Source organism: Actinia tenebrosa, unplaced genomic scaffold (assembly GCF_029948245.1).
Source record: "Actinia tenebrosa isolate PJP-AT-01 unplaced genomic scaffold, QUT_ActTen_1.0 PGA_scaffold9__36_contigs__length_13948895, whole genome shotgun sequence".
NCBI lineage: Eukaryota > Metazoa > Cnidaria > Anthozoa > Actiniaria > Actiniidae > Actinia > Actinia tenebrosa.
Window position 1 is genome coordinate 4,087,349 of NW_028292586.1, and position 18,830 is coordinate 4,106,178.

The following is an 18,830-nucleotide window of genomic DNA, read 5'->3' on the forward strand; positions in this document are numbered from 1 at the left end:
TATAGGGAGTGACGTTTTACGCCCTTGCAATGCGATCATCAACTGAAGGTAGAAAAAATAAAATTAATCAGAAAAGACAGTTAATAAGGGACGACACAATGTTCGATCAAAATCGTTAGATATATTTAAAGTCGCAGTGAAAGTCAATTTAAGTGAAGCACGGTGAAAAGTCGGAGGGGTGCAGCCTTAGAAGCGTAGTAATGAGTCTCTGTTCTAAACGACACGGGAAAAAGAATGATCAGTAGGGTGGTTGGACATATGGATATGTTTAAGGGGTATATAGTGATGAAAAAGAAGTATGAAGCCCGTTAAAATACCCATACGATGGGGAGTTACGTACCGCTACCAACAGTGGTAGGGGAAAAAGGACGGAAGGCTAATGTACACAACGTTGAAATCTTAGACAAAGACCAAATCGAGTGCTAATATATAGTGCAATCATGTCTGTTCACTGTATCAAACAGCATAGAAGATCCTCGCCAAGGTGGGGACAAGTCAAGGGTATCCCACCAAATCGAATTGAATACAGAGTGGATGGTGTGTGAATAAAATTCCCCTGCTTGATTACCAAAATCGGACCCATATTTGAATGGAGAAGGTAAAGATCTAGCAATGTACGCGTTTAACGGAGTCAGAGAGGCAAGGACAGTAATAGGTGCGCCGAGTTAGTGAGGTCTGTTCAAAAAGTAAAAGGAAAGAAGCGCGTACTATGTAAGTTCTACGGCACTGCGGACACTACTCATGTTTAAAACACATTATGCAGAAAACTCGTGGGAATAAGAAAAAAAAAAGTCTACAGGTAGCAAACATAGCTGAAGCCACAAAGGCAAAAAGTACTTCTGCGACTGCTGCTTTGCTGGTCATTTACCCTTAAATACACCCTAAAGAAACCGATTAGATTCTGCCGCCGCGGGATTCGCAGAATGGGCGCAACGGATCCAGATGCCCACCACAAAGAGCTTTCATACGCAGACCATCAAAAAGCCAGATGCAAGTACCTTAACTATATATTCAGACTTTGCTAAGCGTTTGATAACTAAGGAAAGGAGCAGACGGTGGCGCCACGAATAAGTAGATTACACGAGATCGGCTCCTTTGGTTACTCAGTAGTCAGATCAGATGGTAAAGCAAACCCTCCTTTGATTTACCGAGGTAAGAACGCAGCTAATATTTTCCTAGAATCCCAGCTTGCAGAAATGATGTTTGAGATAAGAAAGTCAATTTGGAAGGCTGCGTCCAAAGAATATGTGATGAATTTTTTACCCCTAAGAGAACCCTGTGGGGGAGGCTTTGGGGTAACAGGCAAAAACAATGCCACCTTTGCCAACATAACCGCTTCCTTCAGGTTTGGAGGCGGAGTGTGAGGTCTGCGGACGAAAGCGTGGGATGAGAGTTGGGTGGCCAAGTATCTAGGAGAAGCTCATTTTAAAAAATGCGGGAATTATGCTAATAAAGGTGAGGAACCGGGAAATCCCTCCACCACGTTCATGTGGTCGGGGACGGTCTGTGTCACAAAAGCCATTTGTTTAGGGATTTCTATTTGGATAAGGTTAGGGATCAACTGCCACATCACGGTAAATACCTATGGCGGGCTCATTGGAAATGCAATATAAACTTCGAAGTAAATCCAGACATGGGATTCCGGTGTTCTTCTTTCCAACCTCCGCTGGTTACGACCCCATTTGCTACTACAAAAGGAACATACGCTCCGACGTCAAATGCATACCCAACAACAAAGAATCGCTACATGTCCGTACTTTGGGTACTAAAAGTTTCTTAGCATTCCAGCAGTTTATGGCGGACTCCTTAGACACTCGGTAAAGTATAACCGCACCAAACTTTCCCATTCGGCAGGGTCGTTAATAGAGGACTGGCCCGGAAAGGAAAGGATTCTACCCATACGAATACATGGACTCCTGGGATCGATTCAAAGACCCCCTACCACAACCAAAGATCGTTCTAACACACCCTAAAACCGAGTCTGGTATAAAGGATGAGGGTACCGCATGCGTTAGACCGTGTGGGAAAAGTACTCCTTTGAGAACTGGGTGACTACCACGCATCTACCTAGGTCTGACGTAGTGCTGCTCGCAGAATGTTTTCCAAAGCTTCAGAAAGATGGCTCTGGAATATTCGGATTGGATCCGCTAATTTCTACAACGCTTCCTGGGCTCCACTGGATGCTTTGTTAACGAAACAAATGCGCAGTTGGATCTCCTACGGAGTCACATGTATCGGTTTAATGGAAAGACGGTATCGTGGCGGGCGTATGCCGGGTACCCAATCCCGACGTTACGGCCCGCGCAACAACCCTTAGTAGAGCCGACCCATAGAAACCAACCACATACATTTACCTACTACCTTGATGCGAATAACCTTTATGGTGGGCAATGCACAGTCTCCTGTGAGAGCCTTCGAATGGGTCCAGTGAACCATAGACTTCTACATGCAGGTAGAAAGGAGTAAGACACAGGTTTCGTCTTAGAAGTGGATCTGGAGTACCCAGAGCGCCTGCACTACGGAACCAAGGAGTTCCCTTAGCACCAAAGCGATAGAGATACCAGTTAATCAGCTAAGTCCGCTGCCAAACAAATTTTGCCCGGGTTACAAAACCGTACAGGAAACTACCTAACTATGAACCTGTGATGGATAAGAAGAAGTATGTGGTACATTACCGCAACTGCAGTTCTACGTGCGACACGGAATGCTCGTAGAGAAGATCCACAGAGTCCTAAAAGTCACGCAGGAACCCTGGATGCGCCCTACATTGACTTTAAAACACGCAAAGCTACCGCAGCGCAAATGACTCGTCGAAAAAATCTCTTTCAAACTGATGGAAAAACCACACCAGCGTGGTTCCGGAAAGACAATTGGAGAACATCCGCAAAGCGCGTAAGCGTAAAAATAGTCAGCACAAAGAGGAGCAGAAGCATACGTGTCACAGCATGCTTCTGTAGATACGTAGAATGCTAGAACTTCTACGTGATTCACATTAAAAAGGCCACTCTTACTAACAGTAAACAAGCCGTTTACACATGCTTTTACGTGCTGATCCTATCGAACTGCTTATTACGAGTTCTACTATCGATAATCCTTAAGCCAAAGTCAAGTAGAACCGCTGTCGCCTCCTGTACAGCAGACAACCGACTCCTAATTTCTATAAGTGCAAACGAAGACGTTTTACAAAACTGCCTCCCCGACATAGACGATACGACACCAGCGGTTACCCCGAAGGAGCACTTCCTTTACTCTGCGACGAATAGAGAAGGTAATTGGGAAGATGAAAGAGGACGAAATGTTTTAGGAAAACCCATCGTGGAATACGTGGGTCTGAAACAAATATTTACATCGTGCTAAGTGAACGGCGGTAGAACAGGAAAAGCTAAATGTGCGTAAAAAAGTATGTGGTTAAGAAGGACTTACGCACGAGTCCTACCTCAAAAACGTATTACGAACACGCAAGGACCGCCATAAGATGAACATCCTGCTCAGCTATGGTCATCATATACATAACGTCACGCAGGATGAAGGGTGTCCTGTCTGCATTTGACTGTAAGCGATGGATGTGGGATGAAGGATGCAACATAAGCATTCGGACATCACACGATACTCATTTCCTTTCTCTCTTCTTCTTTGACGAAACCCAGCGTTGGGCCATCATGAAGATAATACAGATGGGCTGACCCTTCTTAGCTATCTGCACTTCGGATCTGGTAATTTCCAAAGAACCAATTAGGATCCGTACTCTTTTTGATCCTCCTTCTAATTCACCCGCTTCATAGAAATATCGAAACCGTGACCTTACCTAATTTCTTTTCATGGGGGAAGACCGCCCGTCCCTCGAACGTCTGACTGCAGGACTTGTGTTCCACGTGTTTTCTTTTTTTGGCATCCCGGGTTTTCTCCCCGTACGCCCTGGCCGCCTCGTTGTTCTAAGCTGCACACGACCGGTGGAGCCTCTTCTGAGTCCCATTCCCTATTGCGTTTGGAGGGATCTTCCAGGCTCTTTTCCAATACTGGTACCAAGAGACGCTCGGCCAGGGCTTAATTGAATCTTCGGACAAGGCTTGATCCCTGTGGTACTACTCTGCTTTAGGCTCTTCTATCTTAGGTCGTGGTCTTTCAGGTCTTTGTTAACCCACGCCAGAAACGCCGTCCCCCGCATCCCGTGCAAGCAGCTATGGGAGGCCATTTCAAGAGACGCGCTTATAAACCCTACCTAGGCCTTCTGCGACTTCCCCCGAATCCTTGCGTTATAGGTTCGGCGTCCTTGTATCTGCTTGCGATACATCGACTACGGTCAAAGCGTAACCTATGGTCTTCTTTATCACCTTATCGTGCGGGCAAGAAAGCAAATCCGCCTGATGAACTTCATTGGGGGTATTTACGACGGTGAAGCTGGGCCTGGAATGCACAACACATTAGGAACACTGGAAGATAAAAAAAAACCATGACCAGAAGAGGTTTGTTTTTTCAACCAGTTCTATCCGTTTCGTCTGATCCCTGGGGCCGCGGTCGCGAGTTTCTTGCATAGCTGACGCCCCTCTCCAATAGGCTTTCCGGCCCATAGTAAATCCTTTAAGTTTGTCCTCTACGCGGCCCATTATATGAATTCCAAACAAGTTTGATCTTACTACGTCCGTAAAAATCCACCGTCTTCCGTCACTTTATGGTGATGTGTTTGTTTTTTTATTCGTTCTACCAAATTAGATAAGTCATAGCTCAAAGAAATGGGAGTGGTATTCTACTCTGGGTCAAATGGATTACCTTGGGGCAGAAACTTGGACATAAGAGAAGACTTTTCTCCATTGTTGTAACTATGGACCAAGTCGCAATAGACTTCATAAGAGGATGCGACTTTCCATTTCACATCATATGTACTACCGCTATTATCGTGGTACTAGTAAGGCCCAGGAGTTCTACCAATGAACTGTCCTTTAGATTGGGCGCTCCCATTATTTTTCTTGAATGTCATTTCATGGGCAATCCTGTGGTAAGAGTATATCCATGCTTTGTAGCTCCTTAGCCAGTGTTATGGGGGTGTAATGGAATCTGGTATTTTTGGTTTGGTGGAAGTCACGACCGACAAAGCCATTAATTAAATTATACCAAGAATTGTACAAAGAGCAACTAACCAGCCGAACCCTTTCCGCGCGGATGGGAGGATTCAGATAAGTAGTAAAGTTATTCTTGTCGCTTTCCAAAAGACGATCATTATATTAGATACGCCAAGGCCACGCCTCCCGCCAGCCCTGCGACTCCTACAAAGACCAATTCATTGTCTTTTTGTTTCTTAGAAGGCTGGTAGTAATTCTTGAACTGAGGCTTTTTCATTCTAAAGTCGGGGTGTGCTTGTGCATAAAGTTTGAAGGCGTAGTCTTGTGTTTTCGAAGTTCTTGTCTGCCTGCATTTTGTCTTGGTAGTTCTTATCCAACCAATCCCTGTAAGCTTGTCTTTTTTCATTCCAAGCTGCCACTTCCCGCTGATATTTCTCCAGCGCTAAGTCGTGTCTCTTCCTTCGGCGGCACCGCTTTTGTCGCCTCTGACTAATCTATCCAAATATTGACCGCCATAATTAGCTCCAGTGAATGCTAAAGCTGCAATGACTCCACCTGCGACTAAGCCAGCCATTATATATTACGTCGTAGGCAGGTACTTTTCCTTTCGTATGTTAATCCTTTAGCATGATAGCCCCGCCTACGGCAGCGGTCATCTTAGCAAAGTTAGCGAAGCTCTTGCTGGGTCTTCAGTAAAGTCTTCTTTGAGCACTTTCTTACCTACCCAACCAATACCCGCAACAATAGAAGTAATGATAGCTGCTTCTTCAACAGTTTCATTCAACAACGCGGGGTCGACATTATATTACAAAGCGAGAAGGTTATTCCATTTCAGGGATCTTACTTTTTCTAACCTCCACAGGTGCGTGATATGTTGCGGCCTCCCACTTTACTTTTGGCTTCGTAGCCCGCCATTGTAAGTAGAGGCTTGCCTGCTGCTATAGCGACTCCTAACGCGCCAATGACGTACCCAGGATTGATAAAGGATTCCTCTTCTCTTTCTTCCTCCACCTTTTCCTCCTTCTTTGCTTTGTTCTTTTTATTCATCTCCGCGAGCTTCTTTCCGGCAGCGACTCTGCCCGGAGATTTAGCCTTGGTAATCTTGGTATCTTCTACGGGAGCCTTTTCTGGTTGTTCTTCTTCGGTGTCACTCATCTTATATTAAGGGACTTGAAGGACTTGACAAGTAACTTGATGACGACTTGACAATGACTTGGCAATGACTTGACAACGACTTGACTAAGTACTTGAGAATGACTTAAGGACGACTTGACTAAGTACTTGAGGTGACTTGACAACGACTTGACTAAGTACTTGAGAATGACTTAAGGACGACTTGACTAAGTACTTGAGGTGACTTGACAACGACTTGACTAGGTACTTGAGGCGACTTGATCAGGTACCTCAGTAAGTGCTGCCTGGAAGACCTTTTCAACGTCTCTGTTCTTCTTGAAGTCCTTCCAAGAGGCCGTAAGTTCCTTCAAGTCGACGTGCTGAGCTACGTGAAGTGCCGCAGAGGCGACTGCCATTAACTTACCGCACTTCAAAGACAACCAGCCGCAGGTTATCTTAAGTTCTTGGGCGATGACATAGTCCTCGCTTATGTCCTTCCGCAGTTGCTCCACGTCGTCTATAGGCAGTGCAAGTCCAAGCAATTTAGTTGCAAGTCGGATAGCGGAGTCTGCGACGGCGTCTGTGGTCTTACTTGCAAGGGCAGCCTCGTACCTTTTATGGAACTTTTTGACTTCCTCTTCCGACAGCTTATTAACCTGCTCATGGGTAAGTTCCCTGCCTATCATTTCTTTACACTTCCCCGAAGACACAAGGATGTTAAGTTGTTCCTTGAGGTTACTTTCGTCTAACTGCGTGGGGACTTCATCTAAGAGCTGCTCAATCTCCATATACATTAACGTCATAAGGAAACCTCAAAGAGAAAATCATTTTGGAATGTTGGTGCGTCTTTAAATGCCGCATGTATTCATGCAACTGTTCCTTGCTTATCTCACCACCGTAGTCGCTTAAGATGGTTTCCAGATCAGACTTACTGGGTGTATAAAATACTACGAGAGAGCCTATGTTTTCCCTAAAGGGTTTAGAGACACTGGTAAGCTGCTGGGAAAGCAACCAAACGCTGATATTGTCGTGTCTGCCGCTGAAAGCGAGCTTCACTAATTCGGAGGTGCGCTTTTTTACGTCGTCCCCACAGGCAATGTCATCCAGTATGAGTAAAGTCTGCGTATCTTTAGGGAATTGCTTGTGCCAGAACTTAAGATGCCCAGATAACTCGTTAGGGTCTAAGATATCTACAAAGAAGTCGTCGTCTTTCACTCCTATGCCCGTCCAGGTGCGGTTGTTCACGTAGGTGGGGCATAATAGCACTATGTAGTCAAAGCGGTATCTAAAGGGTCCTAATAGCTGCTCTACCACGAACTGGGTCTTTCCGCAGCCGGTGGGTCCTACTATCAGAGCATTGCAGGGAATATGATTCGGATCCATTATATATACAATGGACCCAGTGGACGCAGTAAGAAGAATTGCCGGCGACGCAAAAGATAAAAGAGACACCATAGAAATGCAAAGGGAAGAGATAGACCGGTTAAAAGAGCGCGTGCAGGAATTGTACGATGAAATGTGCGGTCTGAAGCGCGCAGAACGGTTTGGCGCGCTTTTGACAATGGCGGGCTGGGCTAAGGAGTCCATTAAGGATTTCATGCGATACCCTCCATAGAATACAGTTCTCATTACCATTTCAATATATGGACTGTATTACGTGCGAACTACCTGCCGACTGCATTACCCCTCCCAAAACACCGATACCCAAACCGTGTAAAAAATACACCTGCCTTCATTGTAATAAGGTATTCCCCGAAGGATCCTTTGTTGGGCATTGGTGTCCCGCAGATCCTAAAGCACAGCGAACCTTAGCTGACACCTACAAAGAGGATCTGCAAGGTGGTTTTAAATAAGGTCTTCTTATTTATTGTTAATTTGTTAAAGTAAGATAAGAGGTTTCAAAAGAGTCTTAATAATTATTGTTAATTTGTTAAGACCTTCTCGCAGGCATTTAACAAAACAACAAGAAATAATAGACCCTATCCTAAAACCCTCTTGCAGGGTTTAACAAAATAACAATAAAAAATAAGGTATGTATAATGGAGTGCATGCAATGTAATAAATCTTTCAGCAGTAAGCAGCGACTGCAATACCATCTTTCCAAAAAGGTTTGTCAAAAGACCGTAAGCACCCTTTGCGGTGACTGCGGTCGAGAGCTGTCCACCCTCCAAGCCTTACGATATCACCGCGACAACAGGGTCTGTCTTAAGAACTGCTGCCGCCGCTGTGATGAGCCCTTCTTTGAAGAGAACTGGCATAAGTACCGCTGCCGCCGTTACCACCTCGAAGGTATTGCCTGCGAAACCCACGGTGACATAGCCGAACGCTGTTGCCCCCTTGAAACCTCCCGGGTGCTGACAAAGCTTAAGAAGGAAATTGACCAAACCTTTGTAGGCTTTGACGATGTTGAGGGTGTTAAATGGGAGGACAGGGAACACTGGGAGGCTATTTGCGATCGCTGCGGCTGTCAACGGAGTGGACAACATATTTGGTGCTGTCTATACGACGGACCACGTCCTTTAGACCATTACCTGGTGGTACGAAAGGCTTGGAAAAAAGAAAATATCTAATGAGTTCCACGGTGCTATTCTACGCCGCCTTTGCGGTTGGTGTTGCCTCTACGACAGTTGTTTGCGGGAGGCGTCTTGGATCGCCAACGCCAAGAAAATGAGAAAGATATATGATACCTCAAATCGCAGCGTTCATAGGCGGTGTCTTAATTACCGCATCCGTTTACCACATGACAGAAAAAATAAGGTCCGCCGTAGCAGACCAATACTTAACCGCTCATGAGGATGACTTCTAATCACAAAGAGGATTAGCATCTACCTTCCTTTCAACGTCGAACTTCCATCGCCCGTTAACCTTACCATAGCTGCGTATGTGCGTGTACTCTTCACCTTGGATTACATACCGCACACAGTCAGGTGCCCACAGGGTGCACTCTTTACCTTCGTGTTTGAGGACCAACCTTAAGCGGCTGATGTCTTCGAAGACGACGTAATTTTTTATTTTGTATGTGATGCCTTGAACTAATTCACGCCAGTGTGTCTGTTCAACTATCATTATATCTATGAAATATTCTTTGGTGAGTCCTTAACGCCTCCTGCGTCTTAAAAGCCTTAACACACCAAGGACAAGGTACACGAATGCCTTCCGCGTAATGGTCGATCTCCCTACATATAAGGTCGTAATCGTTGCACACCATGGTTAGGTAACCATTTGCCTCGTATTGTGTGAGTAACGCCTCTTGTTTTGAGGATAATACGCCGTTACCCTTAGGCGTCTTCAACTCCAGGCATAACCCATTATGTTTTTTATGTGCATTAAGGACTAAGATGTCGGGTTGCCCCGCCTGATACCCTTTCTGCCAACATACTATCCTTTTGCTAGCTGAGTCCTGTAGTTCTCCAAGACCTGGTGCGAGCAGTAGGATAGGGTGGAATCGACGTATGTAGTTTACGACCTTCTTATGCAGGTCAAATTCATTTTCTATTTTGAATACCAACTTGTTAGGACCGTCAAAGCGCCGCTCTATTTCATACTTACCTGTTTTCCTGAGGGTAGGGAGAACGTCACCTAACACCCATTTTCTGAACTCCTTAGCTACGGACTTTTCAGATCCGAATATTAACTCATAAAGACCCATTTCAGTGATGTAAACGGAATGTGGTTGCGCATTAAGGGTGTCAGTCAGATTTACACCCTTTATAGACCTCAAAGTTACCTTGTTTTCCTCTGAGACGTGATCAGACGCCGCTTTTCTGGAATTTACGTAACCCAAGGCATCAGCCACGGACTTTGCTTTGAAATAAAGTTTATCGCCTTGCACTATGCATTGCAGTTTGGTGTTGTTGTTTTCGAATACGCGAAGCATTATATACGTAAGGGATATTTTATCCTTTCTTGGATGAGGGAGCGCAGCGCGCGAATCAATACGCAACGCTCTTTAGCTGATTCATTTCTACGCTCAACTGGGCGTCAGACACCACGAAGATGTATGCGTTGATCTTGTCTGAGTCGCCTGCGCTAGCGTTTAAGTCACGCTTGATTTCCAGGGTAATGCCGTCCTGGGTATTTACCAGACGCAATCCCTGCCCATGTAAATCCTCGTCGTTGGTGGTTCGCATGTCAATCCACAGTGCATACTTATTGGTAAAGAACTCACCGGGTGCAACTTGATCCCCAAACTTTCTTTTTATTTCCCTGTAGATGTCTGAGGGCTTCATTCCCTGCGAATACACCTTATTTGGAACTCCATTGATGCTAATCCCGACGTTGGTGATGCCGGGGTTATGAAAGGCTTCAGAGTCGCGCTTACCGGCTTCATAAGGCTTAATAAATACCAACATCAGCCCCGTAAGACTACGACGTGGTAAATTAATGCTCTGAGTAATTACCGCGTCTGTCTTATCCAGGAAACTAAAGGTTTTGTACATTACCGCGTGGTCGTACAAGAAAGCCTTTCCAGCACTGTATTCCATGCCAGCGCTACGTGCTAGATCTTCGGAGTGTATGGTTTCATACTGCAATTCCAGGTTGGTAATGGCGTATGGATGAATACTTCCCGACAACGCAGTGCTTAACCCGCCAATGATGTTAGTCATGTTGGCTAAGGTCACTTCAAGCTGCAACTCACTCAACTGTCTAGGATAATAAACCCCGTGGCTGGTAATAGCCTCAAAGTCCAATGGTATTACGTATTTAGTACCATAGGCTGTCTTGATGGCCTTTGCATCTGCCACGTCAGTTGCGTCGCCAGAATCGGTAGGTTGTGTCTTGGTGGGAGTCCTAACCTTACGTAATATTGCGCTACCGATACCCTGCTCTATTTTTTGTGCCCTTTCGAATGCAGTCAGCCACAGATCTTTGTAGGTGGTGTACAGGTCATAGTTGTTTAAGTCTAAGAGGGATTCCCCGGCGAACTTTACGCGCATCTTAGAAACAATGTTGCGACCAAGGTTGTTAACGATAATCCTTTCATCTGTGGGGCTTGACTGCACCGCTAGGTCGAACCTTAAAGCCAGGGTACCAGGAACCAATACTAGGTTATCCGTTAGGCGGGGCACGCCTACATACAGCGTCTCACCTGGCTTAGCGCTAGAAGGCGTGAATGTAACCCGGTGAAAGGTGCGTTCTGCTTTCAGTCCGCCAACCTGCTTAGGTAATACGTTGGGGTTTAACTTTGAGCTTATCATATATAATGGAAGTAGAAGGTGATTTTGATCCCCTTACCGAAGAAGGTCAAGTCGACATTAACGACGAAGAATACGACGCATGGACTAAAGGCGCGGAAACCGACCCCCTAATCTACGACATGGCTCTAGAAAACAAGTATGGTAATAGATGGAAAAGCTTCAAGGCCGCCTTGAATCGCATGTGGCAATCAAAAAACCACGGCAGCCCCGTCCCTGAGTACTTGGAGCTTCAAAACATAGAGCAGCCTGAGGCAGCCGCGCGGGAAACTGTAGAGTGGGCAACGCAAGAGCTAACGCAGCGCTATTCCCACTTCGAGGCCGACGACGTAAGGCTCACAGAACGCGGAAACAAAGTCCTCATAAGCGTCCAAGACTTGAGATTTCCTGACAAAGACCGCTGGACGAAACCGCAACCCCTTTTCGACGACAATGGTGAAGTTAGGGGTGACGTGGCAAGATTAAAAGGCTTTCAACTAGCTACCCGAAGCGCGTTAGAAAGGTTGGCAGCCTTGAATGAAAAGGTTGCGTTAGAAAAACGCGTCGAGGAACTGCAAGAAACGTTGGAAGAAAGGGAGGCAGATTACATGAGGCAAAACCGACTACTTCTCGATGCTCAAAAGAGAGAAGTTGATGACAAAACCCAAAGAATAATAGAAATTAGAGGACAAAGAGACAATGCCCTACGCGATAGAGACCAAGCCCAAAGGGCTTTCGACCTCACCTTACAGGAGTTAGACCTGACAAAAGAGGAAGCTAAAAACTTGCATATCACCATATCCGGCTCTTTGGAGGAACGGCGGCAGTTGGTTGCCGAAATCAACACTAAAGAGGAGCAAATCCGGCAAAGAGATCAGGCCATCGAAGACCTGGAGGGGCAAATAGAGCGGCAGCAGGAAATAATTGCGGACCAGGCTCGTCCCGAAGAGGAAAGGGAGGCAGCCCAAAGGGAATCAGAAACCCTTCAGGTGCGCCTTGCGGAATTACAGGCGCAAAAGGACAACCTGGAAAGAGAATTGGGACTTACCACCAAGGAAAAGGTAAAAAGAGCCCTCTTGAAGTATGGTATTCCGCTGGCGTTTGCGGTCGCTATTAGCACCGTAGTAGGAGTTATCCTATCCGCGCTTAAGGCTACAGGCGCGGGCGTAAAGAAATTAGGCAATGGACTAACGGACTTAGGAAAAAAGATGGCAGCCGGTCTTCCTGGGCTGCTGGGTTCGGTTGTTTCCTTGGCACTTAGGGCCGGCGGAGAACTGCTAAAGTTTGTGGGTAACAACATTTGGATCTTGGTCGTCGCTATTGGGGTGGTATTCTTGAAGAAGATGAAGGGCTAATCTTATCCTTGTGCATTACTGGGGGCTTATCGTCGTCGGGTACCCGAGGTGTTCTCGACTTGGGATAAGTAAAGATAGTATTCGCGCCGCCTTGATAATGTGGAACTAGCGGCAGCACGCTCATGGTGCTAATGGGCTTATGATTCCAAATAGCATCCGGCGTAGGTTCGGTTGCCTTACCCGCAGCATTCATTCGGGCAATGCTGGGCTTGGCGCTGGAGGCAGTGGCATCGCTGGGGCGAATCTGAAGCTTCGCATATTGACAATTGGCTATCATGTGAAAAGTTAATGGTACTAGGTCTTCGAAGCTATATAGGTTAATCTCAGATGAAAAATGGGTTGGATGCCTATTATTATTTTTCGTCCTGTAAGGCAACAATGGGGTGTTGGTCTCGTCAACAATCCTAAATCCAATATTACATGAATACCGCTCCGACATACTAATAGTGCATACGATTAATCCTAGCCCCCCAACATCCACCCACAGTCCGGTGTCGTACCACTCGTCGCCCGTGTAGTCCTTTTCCTCTAGGTAATGAAGAAACCAGTCCTCTTTCGTGTGTGGGTTCATATATTTAAAGACTAAGCACCGTAAGAGTGCTAATGGTCGCGTGGTTAAAAGGCTTATCTCTTTGATCCTCTATGCTATTCACGCAAACGCGCCCAGTATCGTCTACACGCATTTGCAGCTTTACCTTCCCATGGCAATCAGCAACCATGTGTAAAGTCCAAGTCGTAAGATTCTCAGCACTGCCGGGGTACGGCTCTACGGAGAAATGCACAGGCTCCCTGTTGTTCGTCTTCACGCGCATAGGCTGCAGTACGCCATTCTCATCCAGGAACCTAAAGCCGACGTTGGCATGGCTCTCTGTGCCAATGCAAATAGTACAAAGGATTAACTTCTTTCCCGAGTAGTTCAAATTCACGGACATGCCCTCAACGTCGACCCAAGATGCCTGGGTGTATTTTTTCTCGCCTGTGTAAGTCGTATAAACACAATCTACTCCAGCTACGTAGGGGTTATTCATCGCCATATATAATAGCTCAGACCAATGCTTGCAGCTGCTAAGCCGGCCTTTAGTAAGTTATGGTCATATTCCTCAGGTATCGCAGGCAGGACCTTCTTCGATGGTTTCTTAACTACGGGTAGCTTCGTTTCGTGTGACTTTTTTGGCTTCTCTACGAAGTGAGGAATGTTCCTAAGAGTGTCAGAGTTCACGTCATTCGCCCCAAACTTCATATCCTTAGTAGCTCGCTGCAGTTTATTGTTGTATCCTACTACAGAACCAGTATTTATAGATAAATTACTAGGCATTAACCAACAACCCGGGGCTACTGCATAGTCCAACCTCGCCTTAGAATTTTGTATGGCTAGTTGGTAACGCTGTACGCCCTTGCTAATGTCACCCTCCAAGATTGAACTTTCGAATAAGATCAAGGCTTCGGCTCGCGTTTCTTCTGCGGCGCCAGTATTTCCGATTATGCTGGATCGGGTGTTTACCTGAGCTCCAAGGATAGAATACACGTAAGCTTCTATGCTGCGGTTTAAACGGGCAAGGCCGGCTTTGGTTAGTCCTTTACCTTCTGGGGGTATGAAATTAAGATATTGCTTTGTTTGCTCGTCGTTGGTAATTTTGATAATCAGTGGATTAGCCCCTGCATACTTACCACCCTCGTCTTTGAACAGAGGTCCGTCTCTGACTTCCTTAGTGGTCTTAGCGTTTGGTTCAAAGAAGGTGCTACTGTCGTGAGTTTCTTTGTGATACCCAGTGTTCCATCGTAGATTCAACGCATGAACTTCCTTATCACTTAGCTCGTGTCCACCAATCCCCCAATAAGCCCAAATATGCCCCAGACCATTGTTAGCGCCGGCAGTGCATCGGAAATCCTTCCCTACAACGTCAAACTCCTTACAAAGTCTGTCATAAGCCGGCACGCTGTATTTATTATCTCTTGGATAAAACGTGGCATCTCCCGGTAATGCAGTAACGCCCATCTCATGCAGTATTCTTCTAACCGTGAAGTGAAAATGAAACATAAATATTGAATTCTTCATCAAGCTTGCGCTTACACCACAGCCGCTAGTGGCACACCAAACTGCAAAGTTTAGTTGCTGCGGCCAATAACGCATGTTAGGACCGCTTAACCATTCATGAGATTCCTTAGCGGTGGTATGAACAATGGGCACGTTTTTGAAGATATCTCGCACCTTTAACAGAAAGGAATGATCGTTAGAGACCCGCATGTTCAACATTAGGTCCAAACTTGGGTGTTCATCAAATGACATCGCGGGTATCGGATAAGTACTGGTACCAAGCAATAATTCCTTTGACCAACTGGGTTCAACATGCGTTGGCGCTGGCGTTGGCTTATGCATTGGCGAATGCTTCAGTTGATCGTCTATTTGATTAACCAGCGTAGGCTTCAAATCCTCGTTGCTGTACATCCTAGAGCCGTTATAGTAAATACCATCGGGTCTTCTTTCGAACTTACTGGGGTCTGCATGTGGAAACATCTTCCTAAATGCTCTCCAATTCCAGTAATCCCGGTTGTCGTGATGTGGCTGCTCCTCAATATCATTCCCAAAAGCGTCGTACATTAGTATATATAATGGATGTTATACCATCAGCGCCTCCACTTTATCCTGAACTTCCTAAGGAACCTAACGAATTAAACGCTGAAAACTTTAGGCTCAACAAAGCAAATTTAATCCTGGCTTACTTGGAAGGGCAGGCAAAACACTACGAAAAAGTTAGGAAGAAATACGTCAGAGCCCGTAGCACGCTACATAAGATTGCGATAACTTCAGGATCCATATCTGTTGTGTTAACGGGCTCCGGCGTTGCTACTTCGCTTACTGGGCCGGGAATAATCGTTGGAGTTCCTTTGGCCAGCGTTGGGGCAGCCTGTGGTATTATTTCGGCTGTTGCTACGGGCATTATGAAACAGTTGTCAAGCAAAATATCAAAACACGACACGACAATAGCTCTGTCAAGGGCTAAAGTAAATACGATCACTGACCTTGTCTCAAAGGCTTTGCGTGACAGAAAGATAGACGACGTAGAATTCTCGCTTATCTTAGCCGAAGAGGAAAAGTACGAGAAATTAAAGACTGACATAAGGAATAAAAAAACAGTCGTAAGAGATCTTTCCGAGGAATCTCGCAAAAAGATCTATCAAGAAGCGAAAGAAGAGCTTCAAAGAAAGCTTGCTCAGTAAACATCTGCTTCGAAAAGAGCGTGACGGGATTCTATTTACATATCGAACGTCAGTCTAGAAATTATGCAGATTAAATATAATAATTTTCACATACATAAGCGTCCAGATGTGTCTGGCGTTCGCTCGTGATCGTGGGACTTTGGAGCTGGGGAGGCCTAAAGTCCCGAGTTCGAGCCTCGCTGTAGACGCATTTGGACCGGTTGCTGTGAGTGAAAAAAAAAAAGCCTCCCCACACTCACAGCAACCGTGGGGGGAGGGGTAGAAAGTGCGATTCAACCCCGCGATGGGGGGTTTCGTGAGGAAAAGTTGGAAAAGTCAGGGGGTGTCTCGGGACGCTGTCCGGAGTTCACCCTCTGGTGGGTCGTAAGAAAGATATATGTGTACGTACTAGAGGGCCTCTGGCGCGGGATGAAATAAGCCCCGTAAGCCCAAAATGCAAAAAACCCCACTGGGGATAGCTTGGTGTTCTGCGCGATGCATTCCCCAGTGGGGTTTCTGGCAAAATAAACGCCAGTTTTGCATTTTTATTTTCTCGGAATCCATCCTAACAGGGGGTGGTTGGGGTCTATTTTGTAAAATATTTCGTAAATTACATCAGGATAATAAGGAATATCCTTATTCAGCCGACAAAACATCCACTCGGCTTTTGTCATATCAGAAACCTCACAAAAGATAGGGAATAGCTTTGTAATATTTCCCTAGCTTTAATTTTTTCAACGTTTTCCGTAGACTTTGTGGGGTTGGCTCTTCTAAATGGTCTATGATTTTCTTCCTTACTTCGTCGCTTAAATATATCGGATGTAAACCTTGGATATGACTCATCCAGTCTCGGAAGTATTTTATTCTTTTGTATGGGGTCTTCTTACGACCTCCATTGGCGTAATATTGCTCTTTGGTAGCATTTGGTACGGCATTACGAATATTCTTACCACATTCGTAACACTGTGCTGACGTGTCGTCTTCTATTTGCATTTTCTTGTCACAACAAATATACTTATTTGGTTTAGTAGGTACAAACTTGGGTTTCAAGCACTTTACACAGAAATCATAAACAAACTCTTTACAATCTTCGCACTCCATATATAGACTAACATATTTGCGCTGTTGCCCCCAACCACACTTGGAGTGGGTTGTTTCCGTAGGTGGATTTTTGACGCGGGTCTTACCCCGTGTTGAGATTGCGCTGGAACCCCCATTCCCTATACTACTGGTGGATCAGTCTATCGCCTCGAGCATCTACTTATTTCGCCACGTCGAGTTCACATTGTCATTGAACTTCAGCGTATAGCGTATAATTTTTCAAAACACCCTTTCAAGTTCTCGCCATTCCTCCGCCATAGGCGTCCCAGGATCAGCAAACACAATCATCGGTAGGAATAAAATAATGTACCATATAGTACAACTTTCCTACCTTTCGTATAGTTCACTACTCCACAACGTTCTAGCTAAGCCATTACGTGGCGAATGTCACGATCATTTTCTTGTACAATACTCCCCCTCCCACCCCACCCCCTCTCCAAAGGACTTACATGACTGTGGCTGCTGAGGAAGTGTTCACAAATATTAATTCCAAACTCTTCAATGGAGTTCAGCTGCAAGAAGCAATGAAAAGAAAAAACATATTTAAAAGCCTCTTGCTTGTTCACACCCCCAACCTCTCCTCCCGACGCGAAATTATACATTCCATGTGCGAGGCCCAGTGATCGGTCTAGCGTTATTACTAGTCCAAATCTTAACTTCCTTTCAAGAAATATGTATTCTTTTAGTTTATTTTTTAGTTTGTTTATGAGATCTATCGAAAGAAATTGATAAACCAAGAAAAAACAGCTAGAATAGGGTTTCGAATTCAGTGACCTTCAACTTTTAGCATAATATAATTCAATTCGCATCTCGAAGTATAAGTAATTTATCTATGTAAGCTTCTGAAAATATAAATAGGTCATTCATCTTTGTGACACGCATTGCAAAACCTTATGAGCATTATCTCGTTAAAAAATACAATTACGTTAATCGATTATTAAGTACAATGCAAGAAACCTTGCTTTAACTTCGCGAGAGCTCATAAGATTCAATTACTGTACCTCATTCTTCGTGGCTAAAGCATACACGGTATTCTTCTGCGTATCTGTAGGAATAACACTAGAGTTGTCTCCCTTGAGATAGTCGTTCTTGTTGTTCAGCTTTAGCTCAACGCAGACTTCAATCTCGCGAATGCTGTGATATTTTTCGTTAATTCGTTTGATTTTCAGTAGACGGACTCCAGTTTTCCCGTAGCCTGTGAGGTCATCGCTAAAATAGTGTTGGGAAGCCATTTTAATGCGTACTCTGCACCATCGAGGTCCACAACTTATCGATCTACACCTGAACTCACTAAGTGTGGAGACAACGGCTTACTTAGAATATGTATTTACATACCGTAATGCTTTAAGAGCGCCCCAGTATGAAAAAAATGTGATCATAGCGTGATCACTCTTCACGACCGTGATCACGCCTGTCATCACCCCTAAAAGCGTGACCTTGTTATCACTCCTGTGATCACGGCTGTGATCACGGCATGATCCGGTCACTCCATGAAGTGTGACTTGTCATAAAGATAATTTATTTGCTTCTTTTATTCAATAAACGTATATGATCAATTATATTGAATAACTGATTAGACGTTAATAAAAAAATCACTTTCTGTATGGTTATGAGATTGTATATTATAATAAATAAATAAATAAATAAATAAATAAATAAATAATATAAAAAATATAAATAATGAATAATAAAATACAAATATAAATGATATTGAGGCAAATAATTGTTTTAGTATCGCTCTTTTCTCGCGCCAACTGTAACAACTAAACAACTTGCCAGTGAAGCTAGAATAACCTACTGGACTCTGTAGGAATCGAATTTAGTATACTATT

General features: G+C 44.9%; 1 protein-coding gene across 1 annotated transcript in view; it reads right to left on the minus strand.

Annotated features, from left to right (window-relative positions):
• Nucleotides 1-18,432, minus strand: part of LOC148904535 (uricase-like) — a 19,133-nt gene extending 701 nt beyond the window's left edge. The window contains exons 1-2 of the mRNA XM_089024989.1: nucleotides 18,000-18,432; nucleotides 17,448-17,510 (exon numbers count right to left, since the gene is read on the minus strand). Coding sequence (XP_088881115.1) covers nucleotides 17,448-17,510; nucleotides 18,000-18,230 — 294 coding nt within the window. The 5' untranslated portion in view covers nucleotides 18,231-18,432. The remainder of the gene's footprint in view (nucleotides 1-17,447; nucleotides 17,511-17,999) is intronic.
• Between the last annotated feature and the right edge of the window lie 398 nt (nucleotides 18,433-18,830).